Source organism: Poecile atricapillus, chromosome 1 (genome assembly GCF_030490865.1).
Source record: "Poecile atricapillus isolate bPoeAtr1 chromosome 1, bPoeAtr1.hap1, whole genome shotgun sequence".
Classification (NCBI taxonomy): domain Eukaryota; kingdom Metazoa; phylum Chordata; class Aves; order Passeriformes; family Paridae; genus Poecile; species Poecile atricapillus.
The window spans coordinates 140,621,390-140,644,583 of record NC_081249.1 but is presented as its reverse complement, the minus strand read 5'-3'; the positions used below and the strand labels follow the sequence as shown (position 1 = coordinate 140,644,583).

The 23,194-nt window shown below is 37.5% G+C and overlaps 1 protein-coding gene across 2 annotated transcripts in view; it reads right to left on the bottom strand.

Annotated features, from left to right (window-relative positions):
* Positions 1-23,194, bottom strand: part of EXT2 (exostosin glycosyltransferase 2) — a 73,632-nt gene that overhangs the window by 3,340 nt on the left and 47,098 nt on the right. For both annotated transcript variants that reach the window (XM_058854858.1, XM_058854847.1), the window contains exons 10-13: positions 14,749-14,915; positions 7,410-7,553; positions 6,759-6,887; positions 5,505-5,587 (exon numbers count right to left, since the gene is read on the bottom strand). In XM_058854858.1, the coding sequence (XP_058710841.1) occupies positions 5,505-5,587; positions 6,759-6,887; positions 7,410-7,553; positions 14,749-14,915 (523 nt within the window). The remainder of the gene's footprint in view (positions 1-5,504; positions 5,588-6,758; positions 6,888-7,409; positions 7,554-14,748; positions 14,916-23,194) is intronic.

The following is a 23,194-nucleotide window of genomic DNA, read 5'->3' as shown; positions in this document are numbered from 1 at the left end:
TATAAAATTAAACAAACTAACTAGTTTATTTTCCTCATCTAAATAAAGATATATTGAGCAATAAGACATCACATTAACAAAAAAACTGGACTAATGATGACTCTTTCACTTTTAATAATCTCAGATATCAGTAACGTGGAAAGGAACAACCATGCTCTTCAAGAAAAACAAGAAAGCAGATGTTTAACTGTTACATTGCTCCTTTAACTCTCTAACTGAAGGGTGCTGTACCTGTGGAAGCAAGGCAGAGAAAACCTGGCTCATCTCACCTCAGCCAGTGCTCAGCTAACATTAGCTGCCTGCTACATAAAACAGCTTTTAAGGAATTTAGATACTAAGAACCATGACAACAGTTCCCTACACATAACAGAGGGCTACAAGAAAACAGGTGACATTTCTTTTGCCATTCAAAAGGGAAAACAAAATAGGAAGTGAGCACTTTGACTCAGCTAGAGAGACTGATGTGCTGCAGGCGGTCGCAGAGCAGGTCTCTCGCACGCCAACCACTGCACCCTCTCCCGACCCCTTCGAAGGGTTAGGGGGTCACTATGGCTCCAGGATAATTTTCCTCATCAGGACCTGGTCAATCACACCAACTGAGTGTGACAGTTCTGTGATGGGGACTGCTCAACACTGCCCCAAACACTCTTTTGAAGTAGACAGGACAGCAAGAGCAGTTTTCAAAATTATTCCCTCAACCACATAGCTGTTTCAAGCTATAATGGTCATAATTCAGACCCTTTTCTGCCCTGAAAAAGTATCAGAAAACTGGTTCATATTAAGTGATACCTGAATAAAATATTTATACAGGTAAATGCAGATGCTTCACTTTCTGCTACCTTCCCATCCTTTTGTACTTTGTCCTACCTCATACCTTCCTATCTTCAGGTTCAAATGATGGGGCCACAAACAAAAGAAAAGGAATTCAGCGTGTAAGAGAAAATCATGTGCAGTGGGACACAACCTCTACTCCTGTGACAAGCACTATCTGCTCCAGTGTAGCACAGATCTGAAATAGCAAAGGATCCAACAGTAAGGACTGAAGTGAAGACCCAGGTAGCTGTTCAATATCTGCAATAACAAGGTGAACCATCAAGAGAATGAGATTTGGACCTCAGGCACAGAAAGGTTGCAGTACTTCCTGCAAACAGCAGGAACTAAGTGTTTTCTCCAGGAAAATTAAGCAGTTTCTGTTGCTTCCACAGGATGCCCATGGTGAGTGAGATATCTTAAACGCATCTGATTTTTAGATAAAGTCAGACTTTCAAATAATCTGTTACTTGTATGAAATCTGGTTAACTAATCCATGATGTGTATTGGAGAAGCCTCCTGGCAGGAAACCCACAAACTTCACAGGCAAGGAGGTAGATGCACTGGGAGATGTGCATGTGAGAAGTTTGCACAGCTGCTGGCTGGCCTTCACTGGTTTCTGGAATACAAGAATACTTTTAGTCTACTGGTTCAAATCCTGCCTTTGCCAGTAATGACTGAAAGACATTGTAATGTAACAGCTGCTTGGTGGCTGGTGTGAAATGAATTAGTTATCTCAGCCTACTGCCTGATAGGCAGGTGTCCACATCAGACCAGCCATTGTCACAACCGGAACTAAGTGGCACCCTCAGAGCAAAAGACAAAACTAAATGGATAGGGCAGACAAAGTTGACCTCTTCCCTCCAGAAGTTATACTTCAAAATCAAAAGTGAGGTCTTACAACAAAATATCAAGATGGGATCCTTCTACAGCCAAACTTATTTTGGTGGCAAGTCCATTTAAGCCTGCCAGTACAATATCTTTAACCACCAAGAAACCACTTCATTGTTAAAGAAATGGAAAAAATTAAAAATGGAAAAATTAGTATGTTCTAAACACTCTGGCTGAAGCAGAAGTTAGCCCTCCACAAATATTCAAAGGTCAGAAACAGGCTTTTTTAAAGGAAAGAAATGCCATGCGCAAGCCACAAAATGTTTTTTCAAACACAAAAAGTGTTTGAAAGAAAGACACTGTTTTCCAAAAATTTCATCTCTGTCACTGAACTAAATCACTTGTTTTCTGAAGTCCTTGCCACTTTTGGACAATATAAACCAGAAAGGATATCTAGAACATTAAACAGTGAAAGCTAGGTAGCCAAAAGAATGTAACGTAATCTCAATACAGAAGGAAGGTGTTTCTCTTAATTGTGTCAATTAAGTTTTGCAAATTCAAAGTAACAGAGGCATGTTTGCTTCCAAGAATTTTTTTGTTTTCCGTTCTTTACTGACAACATGCACTCATGCTCAGCTCAATAAGACATTAAGATTGTATGAACTCAGAAACTGAGAGCCCAATTGTCCCTGGACGAACTTGGTGTTTGTTAAGGTCTCTCTCAATCAGGTTCCTCGCTCCTGTAACCCAACTAACTTTTTGGCAGGGTAACCCTGTACCTGCAACTTTGGCCAACTGTGACCTGGGCAGTTTCCCTCTTAATGAAATGGCTTCCGACTTTGATTCTGACAAATACTTACAGGTCCTAAATAAAACACTGCTGTTATTGTAGCTGCAGAAGCAGCTCAGCCCTTTGCTATATTTACTGTACTGGCAGATGCCTTCTAGATTGCATTTTTACAGCATTTTCCATTTTTGAGAGCCAGATGCAAAGATGCTAAAGGCAGTAGATTTGTTGCTACTGAAACACCTGTAAATACAGATTATGAGACCTTCCTGCAGTTTCTTCTGTGACCTGATGTAAAGGCTAACCTAGGGCAAGAAGGGAATTCTTGGTTCAAAGCTTTCTTCAGTTAATGTATTTTAATGATGGAGTTTGATAACCCTGGGGACTAAAGTCTTCTATTTATCTCAAATAAATTGCTCAGCAGGAAGAACAGCAGAGTTGGTTTTCCCATGTTTCAGTGTATTGATAAAAGAATAAAATTTCTTATTAAGAGACAGAGTTAAACAGTACCATCTTCATCTCCACTGAACGAGTCAAAATGTCCACTAAAACCAGTTAGTTATATATCTCTTCTGGACAGATCTTCACAACTGACTTCTCAAACCTTTTCCATTTACAAAACCAACAGGCAGTTGCTGGGCATCTCTCTGCTATTTCTGAACCAGAAACCCAACACTAAATGTTGCACATGTACGTGACAACCCTGATAAACTGTTTCACAAACAGTAGGTTGATCCTTGGATATCCAGGCAAATAATTAGCTCAGACTATCTGTTTATTGTTTCTGAATGCGAAAAAGCAATGAGTCAGGCACTTGGGGAAGCTGCAAATAAAGCTGATAATGGCTCTTTGCCTGACACCTCAGGTATTGTTCTTGATACCAAACTGTTAAGTTATCAGTACAAAATTATTCTTTATAATGACACAGATTCCCTGATGCATGCATTTTTTTCCATTCAGCTTCTCTCTTGACCCTGAAAATAATTAGTGGATAGATTAGATAGGTAGGTAGATGGTAGGTAGGTAGGTAGGTAGGTAGATAGGTAGATAGATAGATAGATAGATAGATAGATAGATAGATAGATAGATAGATAGATAGATAGATAGATAGATCCTTACTCACAGCTAAGTTATGGAAATTTCCTCTAGGAGTTGTTACCATTCATTATCCATTTTAAATAACTATCTAGCTTAAGATTCAAAAAAAGAAACCTTTTCAGATTCTCAGGTAATTCCCTTATATTTAGGTAGATGATAACAGAGGGCAAGAAGGCATTAGGTGTAGCAAGCAGTTTCAGTATGATATTAAGGATTTTCAAAATCAAGTCTGAATACAGCTAAACTGTCTGTCTCTCCAGATTCTCCTGCAGTCAGACTCTATCTCAGCATGTACTTCTTTGGCTGGGCAAATAAAAGCATGTGGATTTGCAGTCAATGTAACACTTCTCACAACCCAGTATTCTCTACTTTTCAAAATTACAAACAAGCAAAACAACAGTTTAAACACGTTCTCAATAAGCTGTCAATGACACTTTACTCTGAGGATACAAGAGCTGCTATAGACATGGAAACATGACCTTTACCCAGCATTATAATGCACTTTAAGTGCAAAGAGCACTTTTTCATCTGTTTCTATAGCATTTCCCTTAATGAGAACCTAGTTCATAACTAAAATTCCTACATGTTGTTGCAGCACTACTACTATGACCATAGGAAAGCTTAACTAGCTTCAGGTAGTCCATCGTGTAGGGCAGGTCAGAACTGTTAGATATGGGGGAACCTCTTGTGCTTCCTTTTAAGCTAACATTTAAGATCTCCAAAACTTCCCAGCTCTTTCTTAAGTATTTTCCTGCAGAGTAATTTTTACCATCTTAATGGGGTATGTTTTACTTCCGAGTTGCATACTCCTTTTTTTAACCCTGCCTTATTAAAGCCCATACAACATATTAAATTTTCTGAGTTCTGCAGAGAAGGACAGAAAAAAGCTCACTGTTAAAATGATAACTAGTAAGATAACCATGCAAATCTGAAATGGCTTATTTTAAATGCAGGTCAGATTTTTTTTTTGTCACCTCCTGGAATCATAGAATCATCAGTGGTGGAAGAGACCCTCAAGATCATCAAGTCCAACTGTCTGTTTCTTCTGGTGACTTCTTCCCCCTGCTTACCTACCCCATCAGTTCTATGGTCACAAATAATTTTTCGCAAAGTTTGCAGGAGAGATGCAACAGCCCAAGAAGCCTAAAGTGAGATACCTTTATCAGTCCTAAATCTCAGGTTAATTGCACCTAATAGCTAGTATATACATTTATTGTCAGATAGTCCATTTCAAACATGGATATTGAACAGCTTTGCAAAATGAAGAAACATTCCCTTATTTCACACATCCAGAAGCCAAGTGTCTTGGTCAAGGCTGGAAAGCCCTTTAATGTAAATCAGGGAATGCAAATCCTTTTTACAAATTACAGACTTTCAGTATTTCACTCTAAGCATTCACTGCCTTTCCAATGCATACTTCATTTCAAAACTAAATTTTCAAAAAATATAATAATGCTGCCATAGTTAAAAAATGAAACATGGAATTATGCAGCAACTGCCCTTCACTAGTGGAAGCAATGTGCTTCACAATCCTTGGAGAGAAGACAATGTACAAATATCACTTGAGATGATTTTATTAATAATTTATATAATTTCTGCTCTTTGGCAAGCTACCAAATGTCTGGTTTAAAAAAAAAATCATACTTATTACAGTTGATACGCCACAGCAAACAGAAATGTGGTATTACTGACAGTACTGCCAACCAAGAACCTGAACTTCATATATGTGTCCTATGAGTTTTATAGCAAAGCTGCTAAAAATTTTACCTGTCCAAAGTTCTTTTCTGTAGTAGTCTACTTTTCAGTGACACATCACTCATCATAGGAACAACTTATGCTGATCGAATCCATGTAACATTCTTTCAAAATTAGTAATTTATAAAAACACTATCATTTTTTATCCTAATTTAATGAGACACAGGATAAGATTCTAGGGATCAAAACAAGGCAATCAGAGAAATAAAGAGTGGTCACTCACCTTTCCACCATGTGTGTCTGGTCCAGTGATAAGCCATCAATTGCTGTGCATTCTGGACATTTGAACTTCTTTCGTGGGGTCACCTGTAGAAAGGCACGCCAGATATTATCAAATATCAACAGAAGGGACATTAATCTCCTTGCACAGAGAGCAGTGCAATACCTCTGAACATGCCTGCAAGTGTAAGCTGAGCTGCCTCAAAAAGAGGGGGTGTACAAAAAAAAAAGCCACTCTGTTCCTCCATTCAGCTCCATCTGGCCTGGCTGACTGCAAAATTCACAGGGGCCCAATAAAAACAGCTTGGAGGGCTTTTTCCTTCTGTAACTGAAAAGAAGTGGCGATGACAAGCTCCTTAATTCCTGTTTAATGACTGTTTTCTCACTGCCAAGGTCCCTGTATAAACACCATTTGTTCTTGCAGCCATAACAGCGATGAAATATAGCTTCCCATACTTCACCGTAACGTTAATCCAACAGGCGCTCTTTTGCTCTCTCCAGTTAAGAGCTGACTGGCAAACTCTGCAAGACTCTCCGAATCGCACAGAGGTGCCAAATTACTCTGCTGTGCCCTCATGCAGCTCAGAAACTTTTTCAGCAAAAGCACACACTTTATCTTCTAAAGACTTTTCTAGGAAATGCAGCCACCAGTCCCAGTAAATGATGATGGACAGATGGGAGAACGGACCCAGCTAATTGAAGTAATGCCTGGTGGCCTCTAAATCTCATTCCAAGTTGACACACTTTGAAATGAATGTACAGAGTGAATGTCTAGACCTGAAAACGTGTCAAAACATGTCAGGAAATTAATTCAGGGATAAAAAGTTCATTTAAAGCTGATCTTGCAATTAATGTTCTTGCAATTAACATTCCTATAAATCAGCTGTTGTCAGGCCACGATAAAGCGAGCTGTGGACAGTTGGCAATTTCTTTCCTCTAGCGATCTCAAATAGTTAAAATATATGAATGTGGGCATGTACATATACACACACATATGTACAGCTGTCATTTAAATTATCTTTTTTATAGTTCATCTAGATGGCTAAAATAACAACCAGAAACAACTGGTAAGGCACAATTCTCTGTTCTCAGTTAACATAAAAATTTCACTTTTAATATCATGGAAGGAGACTAAGATACCGTACTGGGGAAAAATGAGAGAAAAAGGAGAATTAAGTAACATATTGAAGAATAAATTTAAGTATGTATCTCATGTTTTTTTAATTTTCAAAATATATAAACAGCAGAAAAGCCGCACCTTAATGACTGATTTGCCAGTGACATTTGCTACTAGAAAATTCATGGCAATATCTTCACAATTCATATGAGCATCCACCCAATTCTTGATGTCTCCAGGCATTTTATAGGTGTAAAGATAGTTGAAATACTGCAGAGAAGAGAGAGAGAGAAAGAAGATAATTTTAAATATAGATACAGTAACTGCAAGACTAAATATTTCAGTTGTGGAACAGCAGGCAGCTAAGTGATAGTGCCTTCAGACAAAAACTGCTTCAGCAGATAGAAAATAATTTTTGGGAGCTAAACTGCATAACTATTCCTTTAGTGATCACCACACAAATTTTGTTAAAATTGGTTTTCTTTTCTGAGCCTAGCAGCTACAAGGCTACATTCCCTGAAAAAATTGCTATTTACTTTCAGGTCATGCAAACTGGCAGTAGTTTTGTAAGTTCATAAAGGTAAGTAATGATTTTATTTTACTGGCAGAGACAAATCAGTGGTTTTCACAGCAACTGAAGGACGACTAGGGAAAGCTCACAATCAGTTCCCCAACTCTTTTAAAGAAAATAAACATAGCACCACAAAAACTGATGTAACAATGACAGAAACACATATAGACCTTTTTTTAATGTACACATTGTACATTACTACAGTGCAAGTTGTATATTACCTTGTGATAAAAGGCTGCCCCAGTGAGCACCATTGAGACTTCATTGGTCCATTCTGATTCATATTTCCATTTGTTCATCTCATGGTCCCAAAGATGCAGGCGGCCTGGATATCCAACCAACCTGTCAGGGAACTCACGCCAGACCTGAAGAGAGAAAACATGACATGCTGTTAACCAGGCCTGCACAGAAAGCAAATGCAACACATCTGCTTTGGAAGGATAGAGTTTCAGTGGGGCAAGGATCACTTAAATTCTTCTAAGTCCAAGTTCTTGGAATAAAATGTTGCCAGGAGGAAGTACAAAAAAGAACAAGCTTGCGGTGGAAAGACCCTGCAGCTCAGAGAAGCCATGCCCCAGAGCAAAAGGCCACTAATGGAATATTAAATAATTGCTATAGAGAAACACAAATGACTATTCAAAAAGATTTTAACTCTAACTAAACACAAGCATGATTAAAATGAAACTTTTGATGTTAACTTCAGTAGATATGAATACAACCTAACTACTTTCACAGCTGGATTTGGATCTAACCAACCTGCTTCCTTTGTCAGGAACTGGTTTAAATTTTAATATTTCTGGTATTCTTTAGTGGGTGCTTGGCTACATGGAAGGCTGCTCTGCCCTTGACTTGTTCCGGACAGCTGGATACAATCAAGATACCATCCTTGTCACTCCATACATTATTTTATAGCTGACTACAGGATCAAATACAGTAGACAAGAACAAGAAGAAGGGCATCATTAATGCAACCCCAGTTCTCCACGCTGCTGGCCACATTAAATAATGGACAATTTTTGCATTAGGAAAAAAGGGAGGAAGGATTATAATTATTTAGAGGGCTCTGAATGCTATTTGTTTGCTAGACACAGTTTGTCTGCATTATATGCAGACAAATTATTCAAGATTTGTCCCTTAATCCAAGTAACTGCTAGGTCTATTGGAAGAACGAGTCTTGACTCTCTAACACACAGGTTACAAGAGTTTCTGGTATAGGTAGGTAATGTATAAAGAAACATTCATACATAATGAAATTTTTGTATGCAAGATCAACAGCAAGAACAAAGTACCTCAAAAATCCCCAAGGACACCTACACAATCTCTTTTGACTGTACAAAAGATAAGGGAACCCTACAGTTGAATGTGCAGTAAAGAAAGTGTTATCTGGAATCCTCCAAATGTCATCCCGTCAGCAGCTCACTTTGGGTGCTTTTTATGTGTCAGGACATTTCAGTTGGGAGGCCCAGACTGTAAGGACTCTATGCAAGCGTTTTGTCAAAGTAAATATGATAAAACAATCAGACTTAAGTTACTGCTTCTTCATCTACATTTCTGTGATTTTGCATTACTGTATACCTTCTCATCTATACATCTCAACACATTTTATTGCTGTCAGTTAATACAGCTTCAGAATCCCATGATGAGAGCAGTTATTATTTCAAACGTCCAGATGAGGAAACCTGCCAAAAATCATACAGGAAACAAGAATGGGAACCAGATCTTCTGACTCCTCGACTTCTACTTTATCCAGAAATCAATCTTTCTAGACAGTTCTAGGGCATAAGTACTGGGATAGTATTTAGATATGACAACACTCCAACACAAAGGGTTCTTGAAAGCAGAGATAACTTGGAACTGAAGGAAGAGAATTAAGCCATAAGCTAATTAAATACAGACTTCTAGCAGGCAAGCCAGTGAGGGCTTGAAATAGCTATTTTGATGTGATGTAGAAAACCTTAATAAAGAACACAAAACTAAATGTACGACACTCAAAAGTTTATTCCTCACTCTCCAGGACTCAAAAAAAATAATGTTTTAAACCTGAATATTAAAATGTCTATCTCCCAGCTGTTGGAAGGCACCACCACATAAGCTACTGAGGCTCAACAAAGGATTTGACAGAACACTCCAGATCTGCACTGTACTGAGCTAAGAATTCTTGTAGAGGAAATGGCATGCATATTAACAGCAGCTGAAAGAAAGATTAAAGTCAGCTACTGCTTCCCACGGGATTGCAGTGCCTTCTCAACACAGAACCCTGGATTCATATTCCTTCTAGTTTTTGCCCTTGGTGTCATCTTCAAGACTCCAAATGACATAAAATAAAAGCCAACTATAATGCACATTACTCATACATATGTCCTTGAGTCACTCTAAATATCAACTCTACCCTGTAAAAAAATTTCCTGGCCTCTGAAAATTGTCAGTTCAATGCATCTAAAAATAATTTTGGTGTTTTGAACAAAGATTCCCTTTAAAAGTAATGCTTTCAAAGTCAGTGGAAAAGCTTGGCTTTTTTAAAATGTTCACCACTAGCTCACTCAATGGTAATTCTGGAAAGGCTCCCAATGGCTCCATCCAGCTCATTGCCCAGATCCATACATATGCTTTGTGCCAAAATTAATATATACAGCTACTGCTTATAAGGAAGCTCTCAGAATAAAAATAGTCGTAATGATTCTAATACTATTCTCTATTTTGTACTACTGTCCATTTTCCTGTTTGATGGTTGCCTATAATTTATTAGTCTGTTAGGAATACATTTCATTTTAGCCAGTGATCTTATTAGCTTTCTCAGACTAAGAGGGATGGCCTGATTTAATATCGGTAAGGGACACGTCCAAGGAAAAACATTACCAAGTGAAGAGGAGGTATGCTTCTTTGCAGACAAGTCATTCCAAAGACTCTGCTAGTCAACCCTGAAGATAAATATTTTTGGATGAAGCATCTCCCAGATGAAATGTCAAATAGAAGTTCTGACTTAGTAGTTTTACTAAAAGTCTTGTAAGGAAAAGCAAAAGGAACTGACAGTAATTTTGTTTCCAAGTTGAGTTCCCAAGTGCCATAAACAGCATAGCTAAAGCACCCTCCAGCCTCACCTCTCCAGAGCTCTTTCTGCCTCACAGCCTCAATTATTCTGTGCAATTTGCTGTGCCACCAGAACAGCAAACTCTCCATGTAGCCAGAAGGATAGGGAAGAATTTCCTTCTACAAAACATTCCCAAACATTTCTGCATTAAATTTAGTAGCCTATATTAAGTGACATGTAATTTCAGCAATCTAATAAACAGAAAAATAGTCAGCATTTCCAAGGCTACCATGACAACATTTTAAGAACAAAACACTGACTATTCTCTACAAATGAAAATAAACTCAACCCATCAGTACTCCTTCTGCCTTCCAGAGGCCCATCCACTCTTAATTCTTTCCCAGTCCTCAAAGGAATGGCTTGTGCTATCACTAAAAAAATAAAGTAAAATGCAAACGCAGAGGCCATTAAAAGATGCATGATGCTTTGCACACACACATTGTGTAAAATACCATCATTTTGAAGAAGAGCTTTGAATGTGGCCAGCAGTGAATAATTCTTTTGTTAAGCAGAGATAGTACTCATCCTACAAAGGACTGCTGAAAACTAAAATTTTAAAGTCAAAATGAGCAAGGAAGAATTCCCCTGAAGAAGGCATTTAAACTTCATGAAAATTTCAGCCTAGCAAAATATGCAATTCAAGAGAATAGATTTTTTTAAAAAAATGCCAGAGGCATGAAGCACTGAAAAACAATTTTGAGACAGAATAAAATAATTTACCAGCAGAAGGCCAAAATTTTTCAACAGAAAAAAATGCAAACTTATCAATGCACCAAACTGTACATTTTATGAACGAAAAACATAGGCTCAGAACAATAATACTCATTTGGACTACTTATATTATTGCTCTAATAAAAATACTTTGTCTCTGTAAGGACAAAGAGCTGCAAAAGTATGTGGTAAGAAATTACTTAATGCTAAAACATCTGCCTTGAGGCTAGCTTATACAGAGGTGAGAATGCTTGATTTCAGTCTTGTATTCAAACACTGAACACTTCAGAGGTGGCCAATGGTTCTGCTTTAATTTTTTAAGATTGTGATCATCTAAATACTTGTTCCATTTCTTGCGACTCTCTGATACTCCGTGAACAACAAAGTTCAGTAAGTGGGAAAAAATTACATAGACACAGGAATTCTTTTCCAGTGTCCCAAGTCATGTAACTTAACAGAACTAGTTTTTCCAAAGTCAGAATGTCATGACTATTCTCCTGCTACCTTAATACAGCAGCACACAGGGACTATTTTTCTGCCTGCTCCAATAGATTTATGCAAGGTCATAAATCACTGTACCATAATAGTTCACTTTTAACAAGTAAAAAAAGTCTGACACTTTGAGTGTTACTATAATTTTTTATGGCTGAAAGTGTACAGAGATCAAAGTTTTCTGGTTTTTTTTTTTTAGGCTTGCTCTGTACATTCAGACAAGTGTGTGACAGAGGAGGTTTTGCCACACATTTAAATGCAAAGTCTCAAGGATGTCAGGAGAGAAAAGAGAATTACTGAATGTCACGTTTCCAGCCCTTCGTATGACCAAAGCAGAAGCAGACCTACTTTTAAAAGAAAACTTTATAGTAACCTTATATGTTGCTACTGTTCCCTATGGATTCCCCTGCAAATGAGTCAATAGTTTGAGAGATACTTTTCTGGTAACACACATAAACAGATAAATAAATTATCACAGGCTGAGGACAATTTTAACATCTGGGAGCCAGCTCAGGCCTGTCAAGCAAGTCACAGACACTCAAGGACAGGAAAGATCAATCTTCAGCCCCTGATTTCTGTGCCAGAGAGTAGGCGTTATATCACCCACCCCCTATTTGAGGGAAATTGTGTATTTCTAGAATAATTTTTTCTGCTTCTGTATTCAAAGACATTTATATTCAAGTAATTTACTGAGGGGGTGGGGGTGGTGAAGCCAAACTCAAAATATAAGGATTCAAATTATTCATAGGTTTGCCTCAACTATCTTCTCAATACAGCACTTTAATTTTCCATCAATGTTACTGTGCAGTAATCTGACTTACCAGAATCAGAAAGGAATAGGATTGATAATAAAATGCAAAAAACTGCAAAAGAAAAAGTTTTCAGTGTGCCAAACTAAACAATCTCATGTCCAAACAGTTACATTCACACAGAAAATAAGGACTATTACTCAGATAGTCCCTGCAACCAAGACACATGGCCATAAGACCAATAAATGAGTCAGCAAAGTCAAACTGCTAGACCTCTTGGATTTTAATCCTAGGAGATGAACAGTTGCAGGGCCCAATTATCCCTGATTTGCACTGACTGCAGGAGAATTCATATCAAATTTTCTTTGCCTTATTTTTGCTTTTCATGAGGATAGCACCTTTCTGTATGAGTGACCAGGCTCAATAGATGTGTTATTACAGATATTGTCCATTGAGGATGTTAAAATTAACAGTTCAGACACATGAAAACCAAGGTTCTGCTTTGCATGACTTGTGGCTGACACAGCTGGAACCCAGCTGCAGTTGAATCTTTGCTTCAAAGCCCTTCAAGTTTGCTCTGCCAATAGCAGAACTATTTACACATAGTCACTTAGGTGACTTCAGTAAGTCACTCCTTAATCACTTTGTCTGAGACAGCTTTATGAAAATGGAAATCAAACTGCAAATGGAGCAAGAATTTATGCAGCACGCACATTATGGATCTGATATCTTTCATCTCATCAGATCACTCTTAAAACTAGTAGTTATAAGAACCAACACAGGCAAAAGCCCGCTTGCAGAATTGCCAGAACTTGATTGCTCTGTTGTTGCAGTACAATGCTTAAAGCATTCAATGTAGACAACAAAGTATAGAGAAGGTCTGTGCAGCCAAAATCCCCTTCCTTCAGTTGTCTTCTCTTCCTTCCATCTTTCACACTTCATGTATTAACCCGCTACTCTTAACCTGGCAAGGGAAGTATTTCCTTTCTGGAGACACACATGATAGATGAAACCTCTGTCTCCACTACTTAACATCTTTGTTATTACTTCAGCATACCTACATCCTCACAAGACATTTCTGGAGTCCAAAAGCATGTTACTTGCTAACAATCTCTTTCTCTCAAGAGAGAGGAAGAGCAATATTTTACCAGACATGTACATACGTTAAAGAAATACTTCCAACATATTTTAAAAAAATATCATCTTGTATTAACAGCACTTAAGATTGCTAAAAATTGGACACCTACCAAATTGCACTTGCTTTCTCCACTTTAGAGACGCAGTTTTCATAATTTCATTCAATTTAGGTAACAGTTTCATCTTCTAGCTCTCACATAGGAAGCCCAGTGTTGCTTTGCTGTTAATAATGCATGTACAGGTACAACTAAATAATTCAAAGCTTTCTTAAAATATGGTATTACATTTTCTAATGTTTCTGATTTGTTTACAAATAGAGCATCTTTGTCTTAAATACACAGATAAAACAGTAATGTTAGATTATGGACTGTGTCATAGACTTAAATACAAATGGAAGACTATGGGGAATAAAACAGAGAATACAATGGAACTGATAAAGAAGCCGAGTATCTCAGGTCTAATCAAACAGATTAGGGAGAGACAGACAGAGATGTCTACTCCCTAGGGTAGAAGTGACCAAGAGATACGTTGTGAAACTTTGTAATGATTATCAGATGAAATGATGTCATAAAGAATATGTACCCAATGGGAAATTGTAACCAAAAATAGAACCCTATATAAGTGCCATACAAGCAAAACCCTTATATAAACACCTTGTATACTCAATAAAATTAGCTTCTGATCTCAACTCGGATGTCTCCACCTCTCAATTGCCGATAGAAGACAAAAATTACCTAAATCAAAACATAGTTTTGGAAGAAAGACAACAGTGTTGCTTCAAGTGTACTTTTAACAAACAATTCAAGAATTTTTGAAGACTGTCACCTCTTTGTACTGCCATGGGTAACTGATTTGGACAAGCTTTCTTTTTGTCCATACCCTCATCACAACAGCAGCTGTTGAAGCTTTGCCATTTCAAGCACATGATCCATGTGTCCCCTCCTTGAAATTCTTCAGTTCTTCTTTTCACTGTACACCACCTTACTTCGGCATGTCCTCAAGAGGCGTCCTCTGTTCCCAACACTTAATCTCTGAAACTTGTCTTGTCCATCAAGACATGTTCACTTGGCTAGCATTTCTGATTTATCTGAAGCTGCTAAGGAAAATGCAGTTCAGTCTTCAGTCTGTTTCTACTGCACTAATTCCACTACAACATTTTCTGGAGTCTCTTGGCACTCCTGTGCCAGTTACTGAAAACCTCTTAGCTGGTAGTTTTTCCAATAAGGTAATGACTATCTGTAGAATTATTTCAGTCAGCACTGAACTCATATGGTAAAGAGATGAAACAATCTGAATCGACAGACTGTGCAGTGCTTCCTCCACTTTATATACACTAATGGTGAAGTGAACAGCCTAAGAAATAGGGAAAAAACAATTCTCTTACCTCATAGCCAAACTGGAGTTCATCAGAAGTTAGCATAATGATATCATCATCAATAGCCAACACTGCTTCTGTTTCAATCTCATCATAAGGGAAGAAGCGGTTGCTAAGTTTGTTTTCTGCAGTCCTAACAACTTTCAGGGGAACACGAATCTTTGGCCAGAGGGAATCTAGAGAAAAATTAAAATAAATAGAATTCAATGTTATACTTTACTTCTGAGTCTGCACATCCATCTTAGCCACTCTTTACTCTTTTCTTCTTCACATCTAAACACTTCTTAATGGCAAATTTACAGCAGTTTCAGTTTGGCAAACACGAGCATATGAAGGCAAGGGGCAGAAGTTCAGCTACATTTGCTTCTGTATGTCTCAACAAAGAGCTTCATGGGTAGCTACACAGAAAATAGTTTGCAGCACACACAGAGCAAGTGTAGGGATAATATGTATTGGTTTAGGACACACAGCATGAGAAGATCCTTCACTCAACTGCAATTATAATCATTTGAAGCAGCAGTATACAATCACTGACTGCAAGCCTAGGGTCATAAAGAATTAGACTAAGAGTGTTAGTTCTATCAAGTGCTGAGAAAAATAAATTTTATTGCATCAATTAAATGTTTAGCACTATTGACTATTGCTAAGGAGTAGATTCGCTATCTCAGCAATTTCTTTCATCTTCAAAGCCACAGTGATAATTTAAAACTAGGTAAATACAAATAGATTCTAACTTGTGCCCTACAGCATTCTTCCAAATAGAATAGAGCACTGGAGTACACACACATTAAAATTCACAAGTCAAATGAGGATTTAAATAGCAACAAAACCCAAGTAGATACAAAACTGGATCCAAGTCACTCTACAATGGGATTAATTTCCATTTTTTCCTAGATGTTTAACATGTAGCACCTTAAGTATCATGTTAACAGCTTCTGCATATATTCAAAAATTTTCAAAACCCTATTCTATTCCTACAAAGGAATAACTGTAGCTGTAAGTATAGAGAACCAAGACAAAGGAAATGGAAGTAAGGGCAGAATATTAAACATTCATTCTAAACGCATATAACCATGTACAGTTTCTACCACAAAGGTTAACTGTAGTCATTATTTAAGTATGGAGCATCCCAAAAGCAACTACTCATGAAAAAGTATTTTGATTAAAAGCAAGAGAGACATGGGTAAACTGGAGAGACTTCAGCAAAGAACCATGAATGTAATGATGGCACTGCAGCATCTTCCCTACAAGGAAAGACTGAGAGTGCTGTGGCTAGAGAAGAGAAGGCTCAAAGAAGGTCTCACCAGTATATACAAATACCTGAAGGGAAGCTGCAAGGAAGATAGAACTAGGCTACGTTCACTGGTGGCCAGTGAAAAGACCATAGACAATGGCACAAATTGAAACACAATTTTACCTGTTTGCAGACACAGACAGACAGATGCTAAAATACTGTTTTATTCTTGTGGTTTTATATTTCAAACCATGTTAAAACATTGAAAATGGTACAAAAATAGTCACATGAGTTATTTGAGGTCAGAAGAAAATGCCTTTTGGTAGAAAGAACAAGGAGATCAATCTGTTTAGTTTACTAAAAGAAGGAGCAAAAATTTGATTAACATGTACAAGCACCTACACAAGAAGAAAAACTACATGTATCTTCAACAAACTGGAGAAAGACATAACAAAAAACAGTGACTGGAATCTAAAGCCAGGCAAATTCAAAGTATAAATAAGGCAGACATTTTTAATAGTAACAGTGGTTAACCTCTGGCAAAAGTTAAAAAGGACAGCAGTTGGTTCTGTACATCTTGTCATTCAACAAGACTGGGCATTATTACAGAAGAGCAGCCAAGTTAAAAGTCACTGGACTGAAAAGAAAGACAATGTGGACTCACAGGTCAACCCCGATGGCCTTACTGCACTTTCTGCCTCAAACTCCATGAACATTAAGGTTGTTGACTGTCACCAGGGTAAGAATAGGAAGTTGTAATAGAACTAGTGGGACATGTGGAGCAAATACAGAAATTCAGAAAAAAGCATAAGGAAATAAGATCCTTGTTACTGTGTTTTGAGAATGAAAAATGGAAATTAAAATAGGTGTCAATGAAAAAATCCACTGTAAGGACAAAAATAAGAGAAGTCCTAACCTGAGAAAATGGTTTAAGTTTTTAAACTCCATATAATCATATACTGGAATTGTTCTCAACAGAAGGATCTGAAGAATGCTGGCTGACAGACAACGCCAAAAATAATGGGATACAATTATCTGCACACACTTCCAATTCCATCATAACCTTGAATCAGGTCTGCCTCCAAGACAGTTTTGCACTCCTTCCACTGTCAGTCTGCTGCACTAGGAAGACAGTACCAGAGAAGAAGAGAAGCTACTTCATTCCCACATGTACAAGTAAAATTTGCTATTAGGAAGAAGTGTCCACATCCTCATTGCCACTGGGTATCTCAGATTTAACAGCTCACACAACACTCAAAAAACCCACAAATCTGCACACTGCTAAAAGACACCAGAGTCTGAACATTACTTCACTCGGAAAAACAAAGCAATATTTCCAAACCACAGCAAGTCTTCAAAAGTCAGTTTTTCTTGGAGCCGTATTTTAGAAAGGAGGATTGGCATGTATGAGTGGCCAAAAGAAAAAAAAATAAAAACATAAAAACAAAAAACCATGAAGAAACACAGAGTGATATTTACTGGCAAAATTTGTATTCAGTATCCAGCTTCCTACACCAAGGTTTTTCCTGTAAGGTTGAAAACGTGTCAGTAAAATCTACTTTTACCTGTGTGGCCTTGAAGATCATGGCCTTTATTTGACACATATGCACATTCTTGTCCTGTTTTACTTACCTCTTGTCCTTCTACTAGAAGGCATGAGGCATCAGCCCTAGCACATGTGAGTGGCTTGTGATCTTGACCAGTAGTCAGCTGGAAGGATTCAATCCCACTGCTGACGGACTGATGGAAGTCACGGCCAGCCACCAGCTGGGGAGATACAGCAAGTTCCTTGGGGCCACTACAAAAATGGAGCATTGAATCCAATTATAGTGTTATGAGCTCATTTTATTCTTAGCATTGTAAGGTCTTTAAAAGCCCTGCATGAATCATAGTCGGAAATGATGATTCCAGTAGGAGACCACTGAAATTCCAAAATTTTCAGCTTACTAGTCATCGTAACCTCAGAAGGCAGTAACATTGAATGACTGGAAGTGTTTATTACAAATTAGTACTCTTGATTTCACTCACTGTTTTCTTACTGGGTCTACTGTACAATGTGCAAGTAGCATTTTATAAATGGTAACAGACAGTAACAGGTACCTCACAAAGGCAGATGTCATTGCCTTATAAAGGCTACAGACTGTGTAATGTTTGCAAGCTTCTTAAAGACCTTTGGATAATTGCCTATAATTATCCAAATGTAACACCAGGACCGGTATAAAATAATTTTAAACAGCCTAATAGATCCCAGAAATACTGCTACAAGTGTTTCAGTTGTAATCAGAATTGCCATAGGTATGCATGCATTTGTAAATTTGTATTTGTATGTAGCATCAAAGTTGACATTTGATACATGCTAAGAATTATTTTATTCAGTCTTTTCTTCTTTTCATGTATACTACATGTTGAAAAAAATGGAACCAAAAAATGCAACCGAATTGCAACAAAGTGCAGGAATATATTGAAACAGAAATTGAAACTGAAAAATCACTAGGATCGAAAAATAGTAATTCAGAAATACAAGCATGCATATAAGCATTAAACTTCCAGCTCTTCTGAAAAATCAACTATTTGATAGCTTACTAAAAGACATTCCACTTGCATAAAAATGGTTATAGAATAAAAAGTAATGAAAAGTGTATGAAAAATGAAGATGTAATCTAATTACAATCAGCACGCATCTCAGATGTCAGCAAATCCTCTTAAATCCACATGATTTACTAAGGTCTTGGAAAGTCTCTCAAAATGACCAGTTCTCAACAACGGGTATGTTACTGTCAAATATTTGTGCTTTGAGAAACATAATATAAAGTTTCTGAATTTAACCTTAGATTAATGAAAAGAAAATAAAAGCATTTTGGAGAACCTTTGAATAAGACATTAGGGTACCAGTTACTCTGCAGCATGCAAAATGCACATGGCTACTTGCTGCCTAGAGGCTGACTTGATACTGGAGATTGCTGCCCCTACAGATTGAAGCTCACGTGAGATTTTATGACACAATGACACCTGGATAGCAACTGGCAACCTGTGCAAAACTGACTATCATAAAGGACAGCAGGCTCCAGTGAGAGATCCAAGTATTACAAGTTAGCTTTACCACACGAACTCCAAAAGAATTACATATATAAAAAAGACAGTAGTAACTTCAGAAGTCAAAGTTTTAGACTCCATCAGGAAGGTTAAAATTGCCTATTTTTATTTTAAAGGAGCACAAAATAAAAGTATTTGTATCTAAAGAGCAATCAGAAACAGGGTGTGCTACTGCTGTAATATCACACTTTGAATGTTCAGATACTGCTTAGAAAGTTCTGAGAAACCTCAGCACTAGCCAAACATATATGGAGAAAATTCAGTTTATCACAGAGCTAGGAATCATAATATCCTGAGCTGGAAGGGACCCAAAGGATCATCGAAGTCCAACTCCTGGCCCTGCACAGGACAACCCCAAGAATCACACCATGTGCCTGAGAGCATTGTTCAGACACTTCTTGAACTCTGTCAGAGTTGGCGCTGTGACCAGTTCTCTGAGGACCCTGTTCCAGTGCCCACCCACACTCTGGGTGAAGTACCTTTTCTAGACTTTGATATAACCAAGGTAAAAGCACAGGCTTTATTCTTACAGTTAGACAGACCCTTAACAGAGTATGACAAACACAAAAGAAGCTTAAGAATCTTACATCATGGCAAGAGATCCTTTAGGCATACAAAATTATAAATGCATGTTTGGACTGGGGACTACTCTTACTTTTTAAAAGATCAGTGAGTACTCTGTGATGCAGCGGAAAATATAAGCAAATTATGGAAATAAAGCTCTCTGGAGTGAATGCAAGTCCATCTATATAAGGATTCCAAAGAGAATAACAGGCACCTCCTATTGTGTGTCATACTGAAATAATAATGAGAGAAAAGTCAATAACACTTATACTTGCTCTCTGGTAATGACTTAGGTCACAATTAGCATTATGTGCTGTTTAGGACTACTGATGCACTGATTGCTAGAGAAGCTCACAGAAAACAGTGTGTGGTCCTCTAAACACAAAATCAGTAGTCTCCCAGCTTTGCCCAATGAATCTCCCTCTTCTAATGGGCATACAGACCCTAACAACCACATGCATGGCTGTGTTTCTGGCCAGCCCACAATTCCACCATTAAGTCCTGCAAGTCTATATCTCACAGCAAAATTTTCAAGCATGATTTCAAGATGATTTAAACAGTAGGACAAAAAGGTACTGTAGTTGCATTCCCAATTAAAATACTCACATATAAAAGAGCAGCAAAAAATCCCATCCTCTAATTATGCGCTTCTCAGCTACAGCTGCCAGTGAAATCACATGAGACATGTAAATAAGAGAAGGGAGGACAGTCATGAGAAAGAGGCAACTTCCTTATAATCTAAAGGAATACCCTTTCAAACAAAAAACTTCTCTCATTTTCCACACCTCCTTAGGCTTGTGATCAGATGTTTGTAATGAAAATGTAACTAACATAAGCTTGCATGCTGTTTATACATAAAAATGATTTCTTAGTCTGAAATCCAGCCCTTTTTCTCAGAACTGAATGAACTGTTACATCATACATAAAAGGGGACCATTAAAAATAATAGAGCACAATATTTCCATGGAAGATATTATTTATTTTCAAAGAGAAATGGCATTGTGTCATGGTCTGGGAATGGGACTCCCCAGTTCAGTGCCCCCACCAAGACTCTCCAAACCACACACCTCTTGCTCTCATTCTTTCCCTTCCCCCTTCCTGTTGCAGGAGGATAGACTGGAGGCACAAAAGGCAAAGCTCACAAGCTAAGGTAAAAATTAACTTACTGGAAACAGCACAAGATAAAATGAACAAGTAGTGGCAACAGTACCAGCAACAAGGTGCAAGAAAAGAAACTATTCACATGGGAAAAAACCCAACAATAGACAATACCAGCCAGCTTCTTCCACCAAGTTTTCTCAACCAGAGGAAACCCTTCTCCTTGGAAGAGACTCCCTTCCTCTCGAAATGAGTGAGGTAGTACGGAATAGTGAGGTGGTTCAGACTGCAGAAATTAACCTTGTCCCAGCTGGAACCAGGACACACCATCCTGTTGTTAAATACCATTCTCTGTATCCTTGCTTCTGAGAAACTGGGAAGTTAATAACATCTGAAGAAGTCCTTTTGCAGCACACACACTATCGTTGATCTTGCTAGCAGACAGAAGTGTATTTTCAAAGGAAATTACTTGCTCTACATGCTAATCATCCATCCCCAGTTTCAACACTCAACCTAGGGAAAATGAGACACTACAGCAGCTCTACAGAGCTAACCAATATTCTTGGGACACCACTTCTAAATAGTATCAAGTTCAAAAAAATAGCAAGTGATACTTGAATGCAGATGGTTTGTTGCATTTGCAATTGGAAGCAGCAGGTAAGGATAATGAGGAGCTGGAAACACAGTGGACACCCTTGATGGCAAGAACTGAATGCCTGTCAGTATTAAAACCAATATGACAATATTTTTAAAATCCACTTATTTGTTAAAATCACTTTTGTGATTATGATGACTCATACAAAGACATTTGTACAAACATGTCTTTTTCTGATTTACTGCCTCAATAACATCTATGAGTATCTCATGACTAGTGATAACCTGGATCCAGAATATTAATAATATAATGCTCTGGCTTCCCAAAACTTCTATGGAGTCCACTTGGAAATATAAAAAGATAAACCTTACCAGAAGTTGTGCAAGGTAGACAAAGACTGACACAAAATTGGCAGAAAACATCTTTAAAAATGCTGTGTTTGTACCTGCAGTTGCACAGAATCCCATACAGCACACTCAATTCTCATACCTGAACTTTTGTACAAGCTCTCATCTGATGCTTATTCTAGCTGGCCTATAGTAATCTGCATGAATGCAACTAATTGAACATTGCTGATGAAACCTAATTAATATTTTTTCAGTCTCTAATACTGAATGGCAGAATTTAGCTGGAGTCTGAAGTTTCAAAAAAACTGTCAGAAACAACATGAAGCATGTTACTTGTACTTATTACCAGAATTCCTTCCATTATGGCTGAGTGAAAAAGTCTGTTCAGGTACAAAACAGGTGCTTTCTACCCATATTACAGTGCTTATATTGTTCTACTGAAATGCACAGAATTCCTCTTGTATATAACAAAAACAGAATATTTGGTTCTAGGACACTAGGGCCCAGTTTGTTAAGATGGGTTTGATAGGCAAACTTTCTAGATTTCCCTAATCTAATAGAAGTAATATTGCAAAATGCTTGTAATATGCCTTATGGAAGACTAAAATCATCATGAATTAGTTCTCTAACTAATCAAGGAAAATGGCATTAAGTCCATCATCAAGAAGCCAAATTAATTCAAAACTTAGAGAGAAGTTAAAAAAATATTCCTACCAGTGCTGGCTACCAAGGCACAGTATGTAAAAAAACCCCAAACCTGTTACTGAAGACGTTTTTATTAATTTTTTTTAAGATAACACTTTCTTAAGATACAACAATCCAAAGGATACTCAATACTCACTTTCTTTATCTCCAACAGTTTATATCAATGTCCATTAAGATTATCAAATAGAAGTACAAAGAGTATTATTTCAGTAATACCAAAAGAAGTTTATCAGCAACTTAGCTCCAGGATCCGCAACTAAACAGAAAATATACATTCTTTAAAATACACTTTTCATTTTTATAAAACTGAACCAAAAAAGGAATTAAGGTACCACACATGATTTGTAGCTTGTTGCGTATTTACAAACAGTAATGAATTTATAGATTGTAATATGATTTCTGTGGTAGACAAAGTGATTTCTTCACTTGTCTGAAACAAATGTTGGTGGAAATTTCTATCACAGACCATTGTCTTGAATTTCAGTACTGGCAATTCAGAAAAACACAAATGAAAGGGAAGAAAATATTTGGCTGATGGAGAAAAATCATGATTTCCACACAAATATTCCCAGCACCAGGCACTTGGACCACAATATTTATTTTAATTGATCCAGAGTGAGTGAGAGGAAATATATTGATTTTTTTTCCTTTAATATTTGAAGCCTTTTACTATTTATATTAGTATTATACACACAGTAATGGGCCTACTGACATTACTGCTGCATTGGTGGGCTTCTTGCATACAATGGATAGCAGAGGAAATATGCAAAACTCAGCCTAAGTTTTGGCAGAGCAAAGATCACATCCCTAAATTCATTA